The sequence below is a fragment of the Procambarus clarkii genome, chromosome 87 (assembly GCF_040958095.1).
Source record: "Procambarus clarkii isolate CNS0578487 chromosome 87, FALCON_Pclarkii_2.0, whole genome shotgun sequence".
In the NCBI taxonomy this organism is placed as follows: domain Eukaryota; kingdom Metazoa; phylum Arthropoda; class Malacostraca; order Decapoda; family Cambaridae; genus Procambarus; species Procambarus clarkii.
The window spans coordinates 8,911,825-8,925,115 of record NC_091236.1 but is presented as its reverse complement, the minus strand read 5'-3'; the positions used below and the strand labels follow the sequence as shown (position 1 = coordinate 8,925,115).

Sequence of the window (13,291 nt, the reverse complement as noted above, 5' to 3'; positions counted from 1 at the left end):
CTGTATAAACATCAGAGGTCCGCGGTTGTTCAACGTCCTCCCAGCGAGCATAAGAAATATTGCCGGAACAACCGTGGACATCTTCAAGAGGAAACTAGATAGTTTCTCCAAGGAGTGCCGGACCAACCGGGCTGTGGTGGGTATGTGGGCCTGCAGGCTGCTCCAAGCAACAGCCTGGTGGACCAAGTTATCACAAGTCAAGCCTGGCCTCGGGCCGGGCTTGGGGAGTAGAACAACTCCCAGAACCCCATCAACCAGGTAAGTTACTAGATCAGTCTGGTTTTGGGGGCTATGTAGGCCTGCGGACTACGAACACAAACAGCCTCTTTGACCAGACAATTACCTGGAAAGCCTGGCTCCAGGCCATGCTGTAATACTAGGATTTCCAGGATAACTGGAAATCCTCCACAGGTAATCCACATCTCCAAAGTGTACCTGATCAGTCAGGCAGCGACTCTTCCTTGACAACAAGGAGACCAAATCCAACCCCCGAAGCACTCACATTTCGAAATGGCTTCGCCCATTTTCTTCTACTTAAGCCTCAGCCAGTTCTGGATCACTGGAAAGCCGCCTGGTTCTGGATCGCCAGAAAGCCGCCCGGTTCTGGATCGCCAGAAAGCCGCCCGGTTCTGGATCCCCAGAAACCCGCCCGGTTCTCGCGATTGACCACTGTTGGAAAGAGCTTCGCGTAACGAGGAAGGGAAGGAAGAGGAGCAGTGTGACCAAATAGTGAGAAATAGTGACTGGAGGCCGGCCTCGCCGCTCGCTTGCTAGATTACTCCATTATTCCTTTTTTCCTCCCCAACGACCACCGGACCCTCCAGCAACCATTTTGTCAGTTTTTGGGGAAGTTAATGAAGCAGGACACTTTTGGCGCCACTGACCAGGCTGGAACACTGGGCAATGTGAAAGCTTCTCTCACCTCTCCCTTTCCTCTTGAGCGGGGAGGGGCTCACTTCCCTCACTGCCTGGGCACTGAAAGGGGCCTCTCTCATTGACTGGTCGGTCAGCCTGTTGGTGCTTGCAGCTCGCTCTCAATTCAACATAGAGCAACCCGCTTGATCACACACCCGTTGGAGGTGTTTTTGTCTAAGTTTCCCGGTGAGTACAGTCATAGAGCCACATTATAGAAAGGACAAGTAATGTAAACTAATTGGGAGTACTCCCAAGTATTCAGGCTGCGAGCAGCCGCGTCCAACAGCCTGGTTGACCAGTCCAGCAACCAGGAGGCTTGGTCGACGACCGGGCCGCTGGTACACTAATCCCCGGAACCACGTCTAGCTGAGTGATCCACCGGTGATTGAGGATTAATGTGAGTAACTATCACCTCGAGGGACTGACCATTAGTGAGTCTTGAGTACCCAGTGACACAGGATGAGTCGAGTGAGTAACTAAATGTGAATGAGTGGGATAAGAGATGAGACATGATGGGTTGGGAGTTCCCACGGTGAGTCATCACCGCCCACACCCACTGTACTCACCCTTTATTCATTCCCGCCCACTGTCCACCCTACATGTCCCCGCCCACTGTCCACCCTACATGTCCCCGCCCACTGTTCACCCTACATGTCCCCGCCCACTGTTCACCCTACATGTCCCCGCCCACTGTCCACCCTACATGTCCCCGCCCACTGTCCACCCTACATGTCCCCGCCCACTGTCCACCCTACATGTCCCCGCCCACTGTCCACCCTACATGTCCCCGCCCACTGTCCACCCTACATGTCCCCGCCCACTGTCCACCCTACATGTCCCCGCCCACTGTCCACCCTACATGTCCCCGCCCACTGTCCACCCTACATGTCCCCGCCCACTGTCCACCCTACATGTCCCCGCCCACTGTCCACCCTACATGTCCCCGCCCACTGTCCACCCTACATGTCCCCGCCCACTGTCCACCCTACATGTCCCCGCCCACTGTCCACCCTACATGTCCCCGCCCACTGTCCACCCTACATGTCCCCGCCCACTGTCCACCCTACATGTCCCCGCCCACTGTCCACCCTACATGTCCCCGCCCACTGTCCACCCTACATGTCCCCGCCCACTGTCCACCCTACATGTCCCCGCCCACTGTCCACCCTACATGTCCCCGCCCACTGTCCACCCTACATGTCCCCGCCCACTGTCCACCCTACATGTCCCCGCCCACTGTCCACCCTACATGTCCCCGCCCACTGTCCACCCTACATGTCCCCGCCCACTGTCCACCCTACATGTCCCCGCCCACTGTCCACCCTACATGTCCCCGCCCACTGTCCACCCTACATGTCCCCGCCCACTGTCCACCCTACATGTCCCCGCCCACTGTCCACCCTACATGTCCCCGCCCACTGTCCACCCTACATGTCCCCGCCCACTGTCCACCCTACATGTCCCCGCCCACTGTCCACCCTACATGTCCCCGCCCACTGTCCACCCTACATGTCCCCGCCCACTGTTCACCCTACATGTCCCCGCCCACTGTCCACCCTACATGTCCCCGCCCACTGTCCACCCTACATGTCCCCGCCCACTGTCCACCCTACATGTCCCCGCCCACTGTTCACCCTACATGTCCCCGCCCACTGTCCACCCTACATGTCCCCGCCCACTCTGCATAAACTCACAGCTGGCGCGAACCATTGCTGGTGATAGTGTGTAGATGTTGATGTTGATGTAGTTACATCAATGTAAGATTGGTTCCCAATATGCAGATTGGGAACCAATCCCTCTAATATTTTCCAAGTGTAAATTATTATGTGTCTCGCCTGCGCTCTAGAATAATACATATTAAATAGAAATAAATAGAAATATTTTAAATAAAAATATTTTAAATATAAATTTTTTAAATAGAAATATTTTAAATATAAATTTTTTAAATAGAAATATTTTAATACTAGATATTAAAATATTTAAGTGTAGAGTGGGTGGTGTTATGACTCGTGGTGGAAGATAGGAGCTAAACGGTACAAAATACATAGTGCCTAGTGGCGGCACTTTGGGTCATTGACGCCAGGTGGGTCGAGTATAGGTGTAGGGGTGTCGACGGCTGTATTGAGGTGGGGTAGTGTCGGGTCGTGCGTCCGGCAGCGGGGTGGTGGTAGTGTCGGGTCGTGCGTCCGGCAGCGGGGTGGTGGTAGTGTCGGGTCGTGCGTCCGGCAGCGGGGTGGTGGTAGTGTCGGATTGTGCGTCCGGCAGCGGGGTGGTGGTAGTGTCGGGTCGTGCGTCCGGCAGCGGGGTGGTGGTAGTGTCGGGTCGTGCGTCCGGCAGCGGGGTGGTGGTAGTGTCGGGTCGTGCGTCCGGCAGCGGGGTGGTGATAGTGTCGGGTTGTGCGTCCGGCAGCGGGGTGGTGGTAGTGTCAGGTTGTGCGTCCGGCAGCGAGATGATGGTAGTGTCGGGTCGTGCGTCCGGCAGCGGGATGATGGTAGTGTCGGGTCGTGCGTCCGGCAGCGGGATGATGGTAGTGTCAGGTCGTGCGTTCGGCAGCGGGGTGGTGGTAGTGTCAGGTTGTGCGTCCGGCAGCGGGATGATGGTAGTGTCGGGTCGTGCGTCCGGCAGCGGGATGATGGTAGTGTCGGGTCGTGCGTCCGGCAGCGGGATGGTAGTAGTGTCGGGTCTTGCGTCCGGCAGCGGGGTGGTAGTAGTGTCAGGTCGTGCGTTCGGCAGCGGGGTGGTGGTAGTGTCAGGTTGTGCGTCCGGCAGCGGGATGATGGTAGTGTCGGGTCGTGCGTCCGGCACCGGGATGATGGTAGTGTCGGGTCGTGCGTCCGGCACCGGGATGGTGGTAGTGTCGGGTCGTGCGTCCGGCAGCGAGATGATGGTAGTGTCGGGTCGTGCGTCCGGCAGCGGGATGATGGTAGTGTCGGGTCGTGCGTCCGGCACCGGGATGATGAAAGTGTCGGGTCGTGCGTCCGGCAGCGGGGTGGTGGTAGTGTCGGGTCGTGCGTCCGGCAGCAGGATGATGGTAGTGTCGGGTCGTGCGTCCGGCAGCGGGATGATGGTAGAGTCGGGTCGTGCGTCCGGCAGCGGGATGATGGTAGTGTCGGGTCGTGCGTCCGGCAGCGGGGTGGTGGTAGTGTTGGGTCGTGCGTCCGGCAGCAGGATGATGGTAGTGTCGGGTCGTGCGTCCGGCAGCAGGATGGTGGTAGTGTCGGGTCGTGCGTCCGGCAGCGGGATGATGGTAGTGTCGGGTCGTGCGTCCGGCAGCGGGATGGTAGTAGTGTCGGGGCGTGCGTCCGGCAGCGGGATGATGGTAGTGTCGGGTCGTGCGTCCGGCAGCGGGATGATGGTAGTGTCGGGTCGTGCGTCCGGCAGCGGGATGGTAGTAGTGTCGGGGCGTGCGTCCGGCAGCGGGGTGGTAGTAGTGTCAGGTCGTGCGTTCGGCAGCGGGGTGGTGGTAGTGTCAGGTTGTGCGTCCGGCAGCGGGATGATGGTAGTGTCGGGTCGTGCGTCCGGCAGCGGGATGGTAGTAGTGTCGGGTCGTGCGTCCGGCAGCGGGATGATGGTAGTGTCGGGTCGTGCGTCCGGCAGCGGGATGGTAGTAGTGTCGGGTCGTGCGTCCGGCAGCGGGATGATGGTAGTGTCGGGTCGTGCGTCCGGCAGCGGGGTGGCGGAAGGGTTGGATGCCGAACATTCCTACCCTCGCTTTTTGTGGCATAGTTCCCCGCCCCAACCCATTTGCTGCAAGACTACAGACCCGCGTTTCCCTACCCCACCAAACTCCTCTCGTGCCCTCGCCGCCCGCCACCCTGCCTGCCCACACCTACCCCCTAGTTGACACGGGTAGTTAGCCTGCAAGCCACACCACAGACCTTCACCATCCGCCGCTTGTCTAATGTACACTCCTGACCTATTTCCGCACCATAGCTGCTTTTTAAGTTATGAATGGTGTCTGTTGTGTGTGTGCTGTGTTGTTGTGTTGTGTGTGTGTGTTGTGTTGTTGTGTTGTGTGTGTGTGTTGTGTGTGTGTGTTGTGTGTGTGTTGTGTGTGTGTGTTGTGTGTGTGTGTTGTGTGTGTGTGTTGTGTGTGTGTGTGTTGTATGTGTGTGTTGTATGTGTGTGTTGTGTGTTGTGTTGGATGTTGTGTTGTGTGTGTTTGTGTTTGAGAAATATTGTGGCGGGTGTGGTAGAGAGAGGGAGCCGTGGCTGGTAGAGAGAGGGAGCCGTGGCTGGTAGAGAGAGGGAGCCGTGGCGGGTGTGGTAGAGAGAGGGAGCCGTGGCGGGTGTGGTAGAGAGCCGTGGTAGATTGTGGTAGAGCCCGGGTGAGAGAAGGGAGAGGAGCGGACCGGAATGCACGTACCCAGCGCGACTCATCGGGGGGACGGCGGGTACACTCACCCCGCGTCGCTAGCATTCCGTCATCCGCGCACCCTCTCAAGGGCGAGGCTTCTACCCCGTACATATGGCGGGCTCTACCCCGCGCTGGTGCTCCTCTCACCGCCCGCCCTCATACGCTCTCCCTTCCTCTGACACGCTCTCTCCCTCACGCTGTCTCACGCTCTCCCTCACGCTGCCACGCTCTCTCTCTCTCTCACGCTGCCACGCTCTCTCTCTCACGCTGCCACGCTCTCTCTCTCACGCTGCCACGCTCTCTCTCTCACGCTGCCACGCTCTCTCTCGCGCTGCCACGCTCTCTCTCTCACGCTGCCACGCTCTCTCTCTCATGCTGCCACGCTCTCCCTCACCCTGCCACGCTCTCCCTCACGCTGCCACGCTCTCCCTCACGCTGCCACGCTCTCTCTCACGCTGCTACGCTCTCTCTCACGCTGCCACACTTATTCACACTCCAACGCTCTCTCGCTCTCTGGCACCGTCTCGAAGCTCTCAAAATGTACTCTCTGGAAAGGAAACGAGAAAGGTATCAAATAATATATATATATATATATGGAAGATACTGGCAGGCCAGGTCCCATATGTGCACAGTAGAATAACAACATACTGGAGTGAAAAGTACGGTAGGAAATGCAGAAAAGAACCAGTGAGGAGTAGAGGTGCCATAGGCACAATCAGAGAACACTGAACATCAGAGGTCCACCGCTGTTCAACACCCTCCCAGCAAGCATTAGACATATTGCTGGAACAAAGGTGGATGTCTTCAAGAGCAATTAGATAAGTTCTTGCCTGTAGTGCCGGACCAACCAGACTGTAGTGGGTATGTGGGCCTGATTTTCAACGGGGCTATTTTGCACCTTATTCGTTTTATATGTGGTGTTCCATTTTTATTTAAAGATATTATAAATAATTTGTCAGTGTCATGATAATATATTCTATTAGTATAGTGAACATGGTTCTGGGGGTTCTTCTACTCATCGGCTTTAAGCCAGGCTTGACTAGTGATCACTTGGTCCATCAGGCTGTTGCTTTAAGTAGCCTGCAGGTCACATAGCAACTACAACCAGGTTGGTCATGTACTTCTTGTAAGAAAGTTTCTAATTTGCTCTTGAATACTTCAACTTTTGTATCGGCAATATTTCTTATATTTGCTGGGAGGGTATTGAACAAGTTGTGACTTCTCAGCGTTCATATAGCCCTCCTCTCTTCATATAGCACTCCTCTCTTCATATAGCACTCCTCTCTTCATATAGCACTCCTCTCTTCATATAGCACTCCTCTCTTCATATAGCCCTCCTCTCTTCATATAGCACTCCTCTCTTCATATAGCCCTCCTCTCTTCATATAGCACTCCTCTCTTCATATAGCCCTCCTCTCTTCATATAGCCCTCCTCTCTTCATATAGCACTCCTCTCTTCATATAGCCCTCCTCTCTTCATATAGCACTCCTCTCTTCATATAACCCTCCTCTCTTCATATAGCACTCCTCTCTTCATATAGCACTCCTCTCTTCATATAGCACTCCTCTCTTCATATAGCCCTCCTCTCTTCATATAGCACTCCTCTCTTCATATAGCACTCCTCTCTTCATATAGCACCTCTTCTTTTCACTTTTTCTCTTCTGCTTACACGTCTTTCTCTCCAGGTTGTATATTACTGCACCAATATAGGACCTGGGCCCTCCAGTGTCCTCCATGCATATATCATAGGATACAGATATATAGGATATAGGAGACAGCTCTCGTCTCCAGAGGGAAGGGAAGTGAACTATCAAGGGAAAGCGCCAAGCCATTACGACTATATATAGCACTGGGAAGGGGTCAGGATAAGGATTTGGGATGGGACGGGGGAGGGAAGGAATGGTGCCCCAACTACTTGTGGACGGTCGGGGATTGAACGCCGACCTGCATGAAGCGAGGCCGTCGCTCTACCGTCCAGTCCAAGTGGTTGTGAGGGTGATAATAGTGTGAGTGGTTTATCGTGTCTGTGCGTGTAGGGGGGTGGGGGGGGGGATGCTCACTCCCTGTACAGCTTCAACTGGAGATATGATACACCCATATATATATATATATATATATATATATATATATATATATATATATATATATATATATATATATATATATATATATATATATATATATATAATATAATGTGCGTGTGCGTGTGCGCGCGCGTGTGTGTGTGTGTGTGTGTGTGTGTGTGTGTGTGTGTGTGTGTGTGTGTGTGTGTGTGGGTGTGTGTGTGTGTGTGTGTGTGGGTGTGTGTGTGTGTGAGGAGCAGGATGGGAATCGAACCACCACGGAGAGAGAGGCGCCCGTCTGGGGTTATCCGGGACGCTCGTTCGATCCCCACTGTGGGGCTCTGAAGATGTTCTCTGGATCATGGGGTTAGCTTGCGTTGGTTCCGAGGATCCAAGTCCTCGCGGCCCGGTCTCTGGTGGTTCTGGGCTTGTTGTGCTATACAACAAAGTTTGTCAAATTTTAGGTGTCGTAAATAACTGATGTTTGGAGTTCGGTTTGTTTGATTTTCATTAACCAGTGTTCGGTTTTGATCGATTGGCTTTAGTGTTCGATTTTCACCAGCTTGTCTTTATATTGGTAAACAGAAAATCAAAATAATAATTAATTTCTAAATCTAAAATGTTTATTTCTAGTTCAAAAGCTGTATTGAACATTTGCTGCGCCATTAAAGCGGGTACAGGCGCCGGGGAGCCATAGTGGACACGCACAAATGGACTGTTCGATTATGGCGTTTGATATATATATTAAATTTAGCTGTTGTGTTTGTGATTGTAAATACAGTGTTGTGAGTGTCATGTGTTGAAGACCTGTTTTTGTTTCAGGCTTATCTGGTTCATGGTGGGGGAGCGTGGGCGGGCGTGTGTGGGCGGCACGTGGTGCTGGCGCCCTCCTGCAGTGTGCCCTGGGCGCCACACTCCCCGCCCACACCTGGGTCAATGTGACCTGGCTACATAACAACACCACTGTACTTGATCGGCGCCACCTGCTGACCCCTGCTGGTCACCTCAATATTACTAAGGTGAGTCACCTGTTTACCCCTGCTGGTCACCTCAATATTACTAAGGTGAGTCACCTGTTTACCCCTGCTGGTCACCTCAATATTACTAAGGTGAGTCACCTGCTGATCCATCAGACTGTGTGGGGCTGAGGACAGTCTCTTGGGGCTGGCCAGGCTGCTGGAGCAGAATTCGAAATCCTTAGCAAGTCATCAACAGGTAAACTATAGGTAATGTATTCGGTCTGTTCTTGCGAATTCATTTGCAATCCGAACGTGTACATCTTTCCTTAATCTTTGACGTCTTTGGTTACATTTATTAAACAGTTTACAATAGTGCAAACTTGCCAATCAACTGTTGTTATTGTTATAAACAGCCTCCTGGTGCTTCGGAGCTCATTAACTGTTTATTAATTGTAAACAAAGCCGCCGAACATTGAGAAAAGTTGTACAGGTTCGTAAGTGCTTGCGTAACTGCTTCGTGAATCTGGTCCCAGCTTTGAATAGGAGCAGCCATGGTTACTGACGCCCTAAGAATGTGAATTTTGCTGCATAGTTAATGCCACATGGGTCTAGCTTGAGGCTGAAGAACCTCTCAAACTTTCCGAGTGGTTAATACGAGGCCGCGGTTCCGGATCAGCCGGGCTGTGGTGGGTATGTGGGCCTGCGGGCCGCTCCAAGCAACAGCCTGGTGGACCAAACACTCACAAGTCGAGCCTGGCCTCGGGCCGGGCTTGGGGAGTAGAAGAACTCCAAGAACCCCATCAACCAGGTATCAAGCGGTGGTCTTGAAGGTAATTTGCCCCACAATAAGGGGAACTGTGACTTCCTGGAGAATTAGGGCGACGATCTCGCTTCTTGCAGGTCGGCGTTCAATCCTCTATCGTCCAAGTGGTTGGTCACCATTTCTTTCCTCCGCCATAGCCTCAACCCTTATCCCTTCCAAAGTGCGTGCGTGCGGCCGGGTGGTGAGGGCCGGGTGGTGAGGGCCGGGTGGTGAGGGCCGGGTGGTGAGGGCCGGGTGGTGAGGGCCAGGTAGTGAGGGCCGGGTGGTGAGGACCGGGTGGTGAGGACCGGGTGGTGAGGGCCGGGTGGTGAGGGCCGGGTGGTGAGGGCCGGGTGGTGAGGGCCGGGTGGTGAGGGCCGGGTGGTGAGGGCCGGGTGGTGAGGGCCGGGTGGTGAGGGCTGGGTGGTGAGGGCCGGGTAGTGAGGGCCGGGTGGTGAGGGCCGGGTAGTGAGGGGCCAGGGGGCAGCACATGTCACATCATTACCATACATATGAGGCTGTGTTGACGACGGCCATACCTTGCTCTCTACATATCGTCCTAACAGAGAGTTTGGTCCACCAGGCTGTTGCTTGGAGCGGCCCGCAGGCCCACATACCCACCACAGCCCGGTTGGTCCGGCACTCCTTGGAGGAAACTATCTAGTTTCCTCTTGAAGATGTCCACGGTTGTTCCGGCAATATTTCTTATAGTCGCTGGGAGGGTGTTGAACAACCGCGGACCTCTGATGTTTATACAGTGTTCTCTGATTGTGCCTATGGCACCTCTGCTCTTCACTGGTTCTATTCTACATTTTCTTCCATATCGTTCACTCCAGTATGTTGTTATTTTACTGTGTAGATTTGGTACCTGGCCCTCCAGTATCTTCCATGTGTATATTATTTGGTATCTCTCTCGTTTCCTTTCTAGTGAGTACATTTGGGTACTCTATCCGGCCTAGGTACTCTACTCTGCCTGGGTACTCTACCTGGCCTGGGTACTCTACCCGGCCTGGGTACTCTACCCGGCCTGGGTACTCTACCTGGCCTGGGTACTCTACCCGGGGGTATAGTAAGTGGTTCACAAGACTGTCGACAAAGCTCGTTTTCTGTTCATTAAAACCGTATATCTTAAGATATACTAGCTTAAGTAATGATGTTACGCTCGCTTGAGTTAGGTTAGGTTGGTTTGGGTAAGGTAAGGTTAGGTAAGGTAAGGTAAGGTAAGGTAAGGTTAAGTTAGGTTAGGTAAGGTAACGTAACGTAAGGTAACGTAAGGTTAGGTAAGGTTAGGTTAGGTTAGGTAAACTTAAACTATGTTTTAAATCTATTAAGGAACCGTCTTGTGCAAGATGGGACTTACAACCCTCCCAGCCTAGTACGGAAGTTATTGTGCTCAGATATACATATGTATTAGTCGTCTCAGATATACATATGTATTAGTCGTGCCGCACAATAGATCTCCAGGGATTAAGAACATATGTGTTCATAATTCCCAGCTTGTGATGTCGAAACATCACAAAAGGTGGATTTTGGATAAGAGAGAGGTGATAATAAGATTATGATAATAAGATGATATAAGAGAGATAAGATAAAAAGTGGATAAGAGAGGATTTTTTAGAGTAATAAGTTGAATATAGACACTGGTGCAAAATCGTATATGATAAAGTATATATATATATATATATAAAGTATAAAGTATATATGATAAATTGTATATGATTGTATATTGTATTTGTATATGCAAAATTGTATATAATTATGCAGTGTGGCCTTTAACTTGTTACAAAGGGAAGTCTGTCCCTTCGGACAGCTACTGTTGAACCTTACTTATAAAACATGGGTTGGTAGATCCGTAGAGTTGTTGTTGTTGGCGGCGTGTTGATGTGGCCATCCTCCACAACATCTGGGCTTGGAGAACACAACTATCAAGACAGCTACAGGTGAACTACAAGGGTGTACAGGGTGAAGGACCACTTGCCCGTATGAGAGCTACACATAAACCGATGTAAACCAAGGCAGGAATGGTTGACGATGAGTTACAATAACGTGGCTGAAGTATGTTGACCAGACCACACACTAGAAGGTGAAGGGACGATGACGTTTCGGTCCATTCTGGACCATTCTCAAGTCGACGACCGGGACAATCGACTTTCGGTCCGTGACGGACCGAAACGTCGTCGCCCCTTCACCTTCTAGTGTGTGGTCTGGTCAACGAAGGAATTGTTGAATGGAGTTGTGTTGTTGCGGCTCCCAACTTACCTATCAGCACTTACTTACCACTGGCTACTGGGGAGTGCGGCCCAGCTCTTAATGCCCCGCCTACTAGCGATATACTTTAACCATTCTGACGTTTGAATTCTGTGTCGAATCTAACTTTAAGGTTGTGAATAGAGGTGGCTTCTACAACTTCTTCAGTGCGTTCCATTTGTTGACCAGCCGTACAGGGTGCGAGTATTGAGTTATTTCTACGACGCGTCTGTGTCTCCAGCTTCCACTCTTGTCGCCTCATCCTGCTCTCTCGTAACTTGAAGAGGCCTGGTCGACGACCGGGCCGCGAGGACGCTAAGCCCCGAAAACACCTCAAGGTAAACAAACCCCTCAAGGTTTGTTAACACATTGAGGGGTTTAACAAACCTTGAGCATGTTAACACTATTTAATCACTAGTACTGTCCCATATTGAGTATTACTGGGTACTCACTTCCCCTTTCGGAACAGGAGAGATCTCTGAATTAGATGGAGTGCAGAGAACATATACGGCACGCATTGAAACGATAAAACATCTGAATTATTGCGACCGTCTCAAAGCTCTCAAAATGTACTCTCTGGAAAGGAGACGAGAAAGGTATCAAATAATATATACATGGAAGATACTGGAGGGCCAGGTCCCATATGTGTACAGTAGAATAACAACATACTGGAATGAAAGATACAGAAGGAAATGGAGAATATAACCATTGAGGAGTAGAGGTGCCATAGGCACAATCAGAGAACACTATCTTAACATCAGGGATCCATGGTTGTTCATGGTTCCCTGATGTTTCCCATCTATGGTTTTAGCAAGCATTGGAAATTCTGTATTGCCAGAACGAAGGTGAGGTATTCAAGAGGCAATTGGACAGATTCTTGCAAGAAGTGCCGGACCAACCAGGCTGTAGCAAATATGTGGGCATGTGGGCCGCTCTAAGCAACAGCCTGTTGGACCAAGTTATCACAAGCCGAGGCTGGCCTCAGGCCGGGCTCGGGGGGGGAGTAGAACTCCTGAAACCCTCTCCAGGTATGCTCCAGGTATACTGTACACAGCCACCTGTACAGTGACCTCGGGAGTAGCACACAACAGTAGAAGTGTTGGGGCGATCATTGGCGTACCCTGGCGGTGCGTAACCCTAGCAGTGTGGTGAGTATGACTGCGTTAGTGTGGGCCGCAGGGCAGCCGCAGGGCAGCCGCAGGGTGGCCGCAGGGCAAGTCCTCACACGCAGAGCGTCAAGTCTCTGGGTATATGGGTGTCTGGTGACAGCTTAGTACACTTGAGTGACAGGTGTGGCGTCCTTATCTCCGTTGGTAAGGTTGTGTCGGGGCTGGAGGTGTGGCTCCTGCCCCACCACACCTCCAGCCACACCACACTCATGTACTAGGGAGTACACTACTAGAATGTACTAGGAACTGATGCCATTGTTACTTTACCCTGAGATGGTTTCGGGACTTAGCGTCCTCGCTGCGTACTCCTGTAAATGCACATATGACTAAGTTAATAAACATAAAGTGGTAAACATGTTATAACTGGTTTTCAGATAATAGAAGGACGTTTTCTTGAGCAGCTGATAAGCATATGTAATCCTGAAGGCTTATTTACTGAAAGCTGCAACAATGAATCACCGCCTTTTGAATGTCGAGTGAGTTAGTCTCACTCCTGCAGGTGCGGAGACCCCGGCGCGCGCGGAATTTCACCTGCTTGATACAAACATGGCTGCTATCAGTGGTTAAGTGCTTCTCAAGTAAACACAGCTGTGGTGGTGGGTCCCTGTAGCTCCCTGGCTGTGGTGGTGGGGGTCCTGTAGCTCCCTGGCTGTGGTGGAGGGTCCCTGTAGCTCCCTGGCTGTGGTGGTGGGTCCCTGTAGCTCCCTGGCTGTGGTGGAGGGTCCCTGTAGCTCTCTGGCTGTGGTGGTGGGGGTCCTGTAGCTCCCTGGCTGTGGTG

General features: G+C 52.3%; 1 protein-coding gene across 3 annotated transcripts in view; it reads left to right on the top strand.

Annotated features, from left to right (window-relative positions):
- LOC123747058 (protogenin B) overlaps positions 1-13,291 on the top strand; it is a 246,712-nt gene that overhangs the window by 160,836 nt on the left and 72,585 nt on the right. For 2 of the 3 annotated variants that reach the window (XM_045729049.2, XM_069317379.1), the window contains exon 3: positions 8,159-8,355. In XM_045729049.2, coding sequence (XP_045585005.1) covers positions 8,159-8,355 — 197 coding nt within the window. Of the gene's footprint in view, positions 1-8,158; positions 8,356-8,412; positions 8,446-13,291 lie in introns of those variants that run through there. The other variant, XM_069317380.1, reaches the window with a different exon arrangement.